The 8,368-nt window shown below is 42.4% G+C and overlaps 1 protein-coding gene across 1 annotated transcript; it reads right to left on the bottom strand.

The window, feature by feature from the left end:
• Positions 1-4,146: 4,146 nt before the first annotated feature.
• On the bottom strand, positions 4,147-7,504 carry LOC112237118 (mRNA decay activator protein ZFP36L2-A). The gene is made up of 2 exons (XM_024405736.2): positions 7,184-7,504; positions 4,147-6,928 (listed from the first exon to the last, which is right to left on the bottom strand). Exons 1-2 carry the CDS (start codon positions 7,268-7,270, stop codon positions 5,747-5,749), a joined length of 1,269 nt encoding a protein of 422 aa, XP_024261504.1. The 5' UTR covers positions 7,271-7,504; the 3' UTR covers positions 4,147-5,746.
• Between the last annotated feature and the right edge of the window lie 864 nt (positions 7,505-8,368).

The raw sequence follows: 8,368 nt of genomic DNA, 5'->3' as shown, positions 1-8,368 counted from the left end.
CTTTTTTTTTAATAGACCACCCTCTCAGCTCACTGACACCTCCCTATCACCATGCTCTCAGATGTCAATCATGCGTGAGTCACACCCAATCTAAGTAAAGCTTCACTGAAATGGATAGGCCATGTCACATTTCAGAGCTTCCCCAAATACCCAAGCCAGACTTTGACCCTCCCTTCTCTGTGTGATACTCTCTCTCTCTCTCTCTCTCTCTCTCTCTCTCTCTCTCTCTCTCTCACACACACACACACACACACACACACACACACACACACACACACACACACACACACACACACACACACACACACACACACACACACACACACATCATGTTTGGCTGTTAATCGTATCCTGATATTACACTTTACATACATTGCAGAAGACTGAAACATAACAAAACCGTTTGGCAGGTTTATTTTAAATAATGTTTGTTAATTATGAAAAATATGAATAACATTCCACCCATGAGACCACTGGAGGGCGATTTGGTCAGGTGACTGCAGGAAAGGGCTACAGCAATATGTTGGATGTACCACAAGGAGATAATAACATAATACTACACCTATCTAGTAATTTTAGAAAAGTGAATACTTATGTAGGAGTACTTAGGAAAAGGGACTGGAGACTGAAATGGCACACTAGTTACATTCTAAAGAGAAAGATTTAATGAGAATGTTCCACCTGCAACGATGTGATGTCAGAGCCTCAGCCTGTATACAAGGCAGACCGAGGTAAACAAACACAGCAATCCCATCGTCTTCGCCTCGCGACGGGGTCAACGCCCATGCTTACCCCAGGCCTAGAGACCATAGTCCAGCCACGTGCCTGTCCCCCATCCATAACTGTTGATTCATGTTTTTTTTTTTACTCTGGGGCTTTGTCCCAAATGACCCTTATTCCCTATTTAGTGCACTACTTTTGAAAAGGGCCATGCATTAGTAAACTGTGGAAGGGCATGGGGAAGTATCTAAACTGACACATGCTGCCCTGGTTTACTCTTGGCATCTATGGATGTCGTCAGCACTCTAGCTGAGCGTCGCCCATCCCCAGTAAACACTAACCTCTCGCTGATGCTCTGTAAATATTTATCGTCAGGCAGACTGCAAGGGGAAAGGAACTTGGAGTGCCCAGCGCGCCAGGAGAAATGTGACCCTTTCCCTCAAGTTGTACACTAACTCAACCAGCACCATTCTTTTTCTCGACATCCCACACCTGGGTATTCATTAGGGCACACGTAGCAAAACATTTTGCAACGGAAACAAAAACATGGATGACTTATTGGACAAATTCAGGTAGTCCCTCCCTGTTTTTTTATTTTTTTATTAAGAGTTGCATGGTAGTAGTCATGATGTTGCTCACGCCTTACTGAGCATGACAAAAACAATGTCAGGGCAAGCCAAGCTGCCCTCAGGCAATGCACTGTTGCTCAAATAGTAACCTCTAGAAGCAGCCATCCTACTGGACCGGTCAGTAGAGGAAAGTAAGGACAAAAACAGCAGGGGAGAGAAAAGGTGGAAATGGGTGGTGGTGAGGAAGTGGGCTCTTCCTGCCATAATCAGAACTCTGAATATTTCCTGTCATTGTAAGAGCTCCAGAACCATTAACCGGCAAGACACACACCACACGCACACGCACACGCACACACACACACGCACACACACATACACACACACACACACACCACACACACACACACACTTATATACAAACAAAAACAATACAGGTACACACAGGTATGTGAATCCTACTTGGCACAGGCGTCCTGCATTGTGGGCCCTTTGGCTCTCCTCTTGATAAACACATCTTGATAAATACTTCATTATGAAATCCTGAGGACACTGTAAATATTTGCTCATCCTTATCACCCTCCCTTATCTTGGCGTGAACCTTCTGCTCTACATGGCTTCTAGGGCTTTATTTTTTGAATGACTTTGTGGGTTCTGACTTCACAGAATAGAACATGAAGAAGAGTGGCGAGTTCCTAGAGAGGCTCCTGGAAAAAATAATGATTGCTGCAATTCATTTTAAATGGGTTAACAACACTCACTCATTACACATCTATAAGCATTTCAAGTACATGTTATAACAGGTCCCAACCACATTATTAAAGGTTGTTATCCATATCAAATATACAGTGCATTATTGTCATGCAATAGCTCATATTTAGGTATCTTAATAGATGCATCGTTTTACCTTCATTTAACTACGCAAGTCAGTTAAGAACAAATTCTTATTTTCAATGATGGCCTAGGAACAGTGGGTTAACTGCCTTGTTCAGGAGCAGAAAGACAGATTTTGACCTTGTCAGCTCAGGGATTTGATCTTGCAACCTTTTGGTGACAACTCCAACGCTCTAACCACTAGGCTACCTGCCGCCCCAAGCAAGTAGGGGAAATGGGGTTGGTCAGGCTATACAGCAACATTTTCAAAACCTAACCTTTGGCCTTTTGGCATATTCAATAACACTTGTATGACAGAAGCACACTTTTGAGAACATCCATAATGATTTCATTCAACTGTCATTGTGATGATGCATATCTCCACCCGGCACAGCCAGAAGAGGACTGGCCCCCCCTCATAGCCTGGTTCCTCTCTAGGTTTTTTCCCAGGTTTTGGCCTTTCTAGGGAGTTTTTCCTAGCCACCGTGATTCTACACCTGCATTGCTTGCTGTTTGGGGTTTTAGACTGGGTTTCTGTACAGCACTTTGAGATATCAGCTGATGTAAGAAGGGCTATATAAGTACATTTGATTTGATCTAATAACATACCTAAAGACGAGCATAGCATGACATGAACGTGCTATAGTTATGCTATGGATACGTTTAATTAACCTTGAATAATGCAGTTGGGACCTGTTATAACAGGTTCATGAAATGCTTATACATGTGTAATGAATGTGTTATGAATATGTAGTTAAAGGAAATCATTTCTGAGTAGGGAGACTGAGGCCTGTACATATTTGATTTCAAGACCAATCGTAACAGAGGGTATGGCTACTCTCATCCATTCACAGATAAAACATACCATGTGGGGATGTAGGAAGTTGATGTCATATGTGACTTCAACTGCTTGGCATCCCATTAGTGTAGTATGCATGGAGACTGCTTTATTTCCTAATACACACCACACCCTACCCACTCACAATTCAGATGTGTTCCTAGATCTGTAAGGGTAATGAAAACCAAATTCACGTAAAGGTAGTACGTTCCTCAACCTTTACCTCCCACTAGCGTGGGATTGGGCTGTACTGTGGAGTCTTAAAGTGTGGAAGGTCTGCTCTACAGTCAACACAAAGCCCCACTGGCCCCTAGCCAAGACAAGTAGGCTGTGTTTACACAGGCATTACAAATCTTATGTCCCCCCCACACTAATTGGTCTTTTGACCAATCAGATCGGCTTTCTTGCCAAGAATTTGGCAAAAGATTAGAATTGGGCTGCCTTTGTAAGGGCAGCATAAAGTCAGAGCAGGCCTTGGAGACCAGCCACTCTGTACAGGTATGCCAGAGATGGGGGTGCATTCACACTAATGTTCCAGTCTTTCCCTCAAATGACAGGGGGAAGAGTTAATGGGAAAGAGGTGATTTGTATTTAGCACTTAGTGAATGTGTTAAAGCTGGAATCCTTAGTTGAGACATAACTTTTTCGGAATCATAAATGGTTTATGTATACCCATTGATTCATGAATAACTTATGCCTCAAGAGTTTAGTTCAACTCTTGTACCCCATCCGAACCCAAAATATACATTTGTTTTACTCCAATGCTTGCGAACAACGCAAACCAACACTATAGCTATATAGACTCAAAACTATAACTTTGATATAGGTGGCCAGTCCTTTCATCCACAGGCATCTATGAATTTAAGTGGTTACATTTCTCCAGGCCCATCCATCAGCTTTTTTACCAAATCAGAGGCAGGGTGCCAAGGATTCTAGCTTTAAGAACATGGCAGAGCAGAGCTGAACACTGCGTTTTCAGGAGGCAGTATCGGTCCCTTAGTATGAGGTGATGAAAGGGGGCATTGTTGAAAACATAGGTTTAGAATTATAATTTCTATGAATGACTCTACTGGGGAAAGGTCTTACTGGAAATGCCAACACACTTGCATCATTCTTTATGTAAAAGGTAAAAACCAAGCAGCACAAGACCATTTTTCAAAATGATTTTATTGGGAGAACTACAAAAAAAAATGTACAGTACAAAGTCTTACACTCAATTTGTAGTGAACCGACTACCCCCGCCAAAAAAAAAAACTACAACTGTCTTTTTGTCTGTTTTTAATTACATTCAAAAAGCTTTACTTCTGATAAAGTAGTCAAAAAGCACAGTGCGCAACCCCTGTACCTACTATGTACAAACGTTCAATCACTTCCCCATCCAGAAAATTCCGAAGACTGCTTTTTGTTTTTCTCTTCCTTTGAGATTGACTAGTCAATCTAAATAAGTGTAGAGAAACAGGGAATTTCAACAAAAAAAAAGGTATAGTTTTCCCAAGGTGTCTTAGAAAAGTGGTAACCACCTGCAAAAGTCATTCGGCTCCAACACTACATTCAATTCAACTTGTGTAAAAGATACATGTAGGAAAATACTTTATTTGGTTAATGTTAAGGCATGTAAAGATGGTGAACTCCGTAGGCACTACACAATAATACTGGGGCACAAGGGATTGCTACATTCTTTAGCACGTGGCTGGAATCAGTGTGACCTCGTAAACAGAAGAAAACAAATACTTTTTTGGTTAATTTATTTACTTGGGTTCTTTGTCACTGAAGTCTGATCTATATATAAAAAAATAAAATAAAAAAACACAAAAAAAAAACTTAAGGCTAGCTCAGGTTTGGACGGTCTGCAAAACCACATCATTTATACATTCTACAGAAACATCTAGATAGGGACTCAAACAGCTTCCACAGCTCTTACAAGCAAACTCTGAACAAACAGCAATCACGCAAACTTGTTTTAATAAACGTAAACAAAATTAATGAAATAAATATCACATGTCCTCTTAAATTAAGATCTTTTTTTTACTCATTTACAATAAAAATAAGTGAAGTTACAAAATGGAAACCAAAAACAAAATATATATTACTGTGAAAAGAACATACACTCCACTTTATGCAGATTAATAATGGCGATCATAATTTAAACATAAAAGAATATAGATCTATTGCTTCATCATACTTGATAAATACAGTATGGACACAAATTACCAATGATGTATAGCCTATACTTTTCACAAGATAATAAATAAGTTAAATAGTTCATAGCCAGTTACACACTGCTATGTAAATCACTCAAAACAGCTAAAAAAAAAGAAATTGAAAAAAAAAATGATTCAACCATCAGTGATTTCCCCAAACAAACCGAACGTGAGTGCTTTTCAACTAAGCAACAAACCACTGTTGTGGTGCTGTGAAACAGATTAAAGTCCTGGAATGGAAGTTTAAACGTTCATAAAGGAACACACTTTGAAAAATAGACGTTACATTGTGTCAAGGCATATTCTTGGCAGGATGGAGGAAATCTGAAACCACTTTACAGTGTCAAGTTTTGTACACATCTATCCCAGGGAAGTGTGGCTTGCCCGATAGACCAAAAATACTGCCATTAAATTGCAGCTCAAATAAGTCGCTGATGGAATGCCTTCTGTTGATATCTACTTTTATACAGCTATACCATTACAAAAAGGAACAACTAATGCCATGTCAAGGATCATTTTCAGCCATTGAAAATAACATGATAGGATGCTTAGTCATCTGAAATCGACAGCCTGCTGAAGATTGGCAGACGTTTCCCAGCATCCAAACTTGGGGACTCGGAGCCGCTGAGACTCCCAGAGGAGCTGAGGGACCCGCTCGCATAGCTCTCCAGGTCTGAGAGGGAGTCGGGCGGGCTGGGAGGGGAGTCGAACACTGGCGACTCGTTGAGGCGGCGCAGGGACTGCAAGTGGCTCATGTTGTATGAAGGGGGAGAAGGGGGGCACACGTTAGCTTGAATGTTTCCGTAGTAGGCGTTGAACTGGTTGTTGGCATAGCCGTTCTGAGTATGCATGGCAAGGGGAGCAAGTAAGGCTTTCAGGTCCTGCCCAGGGAAATTGAATGCACTGTTCACACAAGACATGGAGTTGGGAGACAGCATGTCCTCATAATAGTTGGGAGAGCAAGAAGAGGGGGGTGGTGGGGTGCGCGATGTGGGGCTCTCGAGCAGTGGCGACTCAAGTCCATGGTGGCTGGAAAAGCCAGAAAAACTCTGGCTGTGGTGAAGCTTTGGTCTGTCCCGGTTGTGCCCACCTTGCTGCAGAACAACATCCCTTTGACCATAGCCACAGAGCTCTCGACCTGACTTGGGTTCCCCCTGCATGTTGGCGTTGATTGGAGCAGGTCTGCGCTCATCAGCATTGTGGATAAAATGACAGCGGGGACCGTAGGGGCAGAAGCCAATAGTGTGGAAAGTGCGACAGGGCTCGGTTTTGTACTTGGGGTGGCGAGACAAATTTCTCAGCTCGTGGTAGCCGTGAGCAAACTGGCACTTCTCTCCATATTTGCATGCTCCGTTCTCCTCGAAGGGCCTGCAGAGTTCGGTCTTGTAGCGCGTGGAGTTGATCTGAGAGCCCGGCTTCTGCTGTAGGATCTGCAGCTGCTGGCTGCGGTCACTGTTCTCGCTGTATGCCCGGTCACGGAACTTGTTCTCCTTGTTCATAATGGCAGTGCTACTGCTCGTGTTCTCCTTCAAATTACTGTAGGAGTTGACGGAGTACTTGTTGCTGTTGATCATTGCTTCCATGTTGCTGGTCGAGTTTCTACGGAAAAATCCCGGCGTGAAAGAAAAACTGTTGGAACTTTGCGTAGGTGTCACTGGAGCCCCCACCGCTTTATTATCCAGCATGCTATTGATGTGATTTATAGCGTTCATGTTCATGGTTTTATCTTGCTGTTGAGAGAGAAGACAAACATAAGCAATGCATTTAAACTAACACTGCGTTGGCCAAATGCATGTTAAATTCTGATAGGTGCAGAGTGCAAACTTAGTAACAATGAAAAACTACGGCGGGCTCACGCTAGCAATAAGTTATTGCTTAGGTCACGAAGCTAGTTGTAGCCTACTGAAAATGAAAAGGCATGCTCAAGCGATCAGACCTGTTAAAAGAACAAGACTGTCCATCTACAATGGGGAAATATACTTTACCTTGTAAAGCATGTCGATGTCGTACAAAGCGGACAACATGGTTGCAGACATCTCTTTCTCGGATGTTTGTCGCAGTAGATCTCTCATGGAGGACCAACCAGGATCCTTCAACGCACGAGGCAACTGTTGTAGATCGTGCCACGACTGTTTCTTTTTTAGAGCGATTTGAAAGTTCTTGAAAAATCGAAATGTGCAATTCCAGTGGCGGAGATGAAATAACAAGTTGTGGAAAGTAAGTTCCTTGTAATTGGGTTGTAGATTCTTCCCTCGAGAAGCGCTGAACTAGAGTGCTTCACTAACTACCTCTCCTCTGCACAGGAATATAAACGCTTCGCAGTGGCTGGAGGGTGGAGCTTTCTGAAGTTGGAACAATGTTTTGTGGATCACGCCCCCGTATTCGAACGTCTCCCAGTCACTGGTTGGCCTCGAATTATTATACTCCACCTCGAAATGTAGTTCTTCTCCAAAATTCTATCACGCAATTTGTGAAAGTTGGTCCCGTTTTGAATGAGGGGCCAGGTTGTTGAATCAAGCAATAGCGTACAGTAGGAGTTGCTCGGAAAAGTCATTTATCTTTGTACACGTTTAAGCAACTATACAAACTGGAGACCACTGCGTCTCCCTTCTCTCTCGCAGGTGCGTGAGTAGGAACGCAAGTGTCGGGAAAATGGTTTTAGAAACCAGAGTGAAATATTTTTTTTCTGTTTAGGTTTGTTAGTGATTGCATAATCCACACACAACGAAATGATGTCCTAGTTAAGGGCTCTCCAAACCTGTTCCCGGAGAGCTACAGTCCTATAAGTTTTCACTCCAACCCTAATTTATGGTACCGGTTTCTAATAATTAACGTTAGCTGGTTGGTAAAACTGAATCCGGTTAGTTACAAGTGGGGTTGGAGTGACATAAGAATAGAGTTGATTGGCCTCCCAGCAATCAAATGTATGTGCATCACGGTGCATTTACATTTAGGATGGCTACTTGAAATGACACAAATGAAATGGCACAAGGTCACATGGATAGAAAACAAAAGTGAAATAATGAGTCGGCACGGAATTATTTCCAATTATTTCTTGTTATACGAAGAACGTTCAACCATCTATTACACTGTGGCTCAGCCGCACACAATCTCAGAATACTGCACTGAGTTGACTAAAGGAATGTGAATCTGTAAAAAGCAGTGCGACA

The sequence above is a fragment of the Oncorhynchus tshawytscha genome, linkage group LG01 (genome assembly GCF_018296145.1).
Source record: "Oncorhynchus tshawytscha isolate Ot180627B linkage group LG01, Otsh_v2.0, whole genome shotgun sequence".
Taxonomy (NCBI): domain Eukaryota; kingdom Metazoa; phylum Chordata; class Actinopteri; order Salmoniformes; family Salmonidae; genus Oncorhynchus; species Oncorhynchus tshawytscha.
Note: the sequence above shows the minus strand (reverse complement) of the source record. Positions and strands in the feature narration are given on the sequence as shown.

Coding starts and splice junctions, on each gene's coding strand:
- LOC112237118 (XM_024405736.2), bottom strand. CDS start 7,270: ATGAGAGATCTACTGCGACAAACATCCGAGAAAGAGATGTCTGCAACC. Junction 6,929..7,183: donor ACATCGACATGCTTTACAAG/GTAAAGTATATT, acceptor CTCTCTCAACAG/CAAGATAAAACCATGAACAT.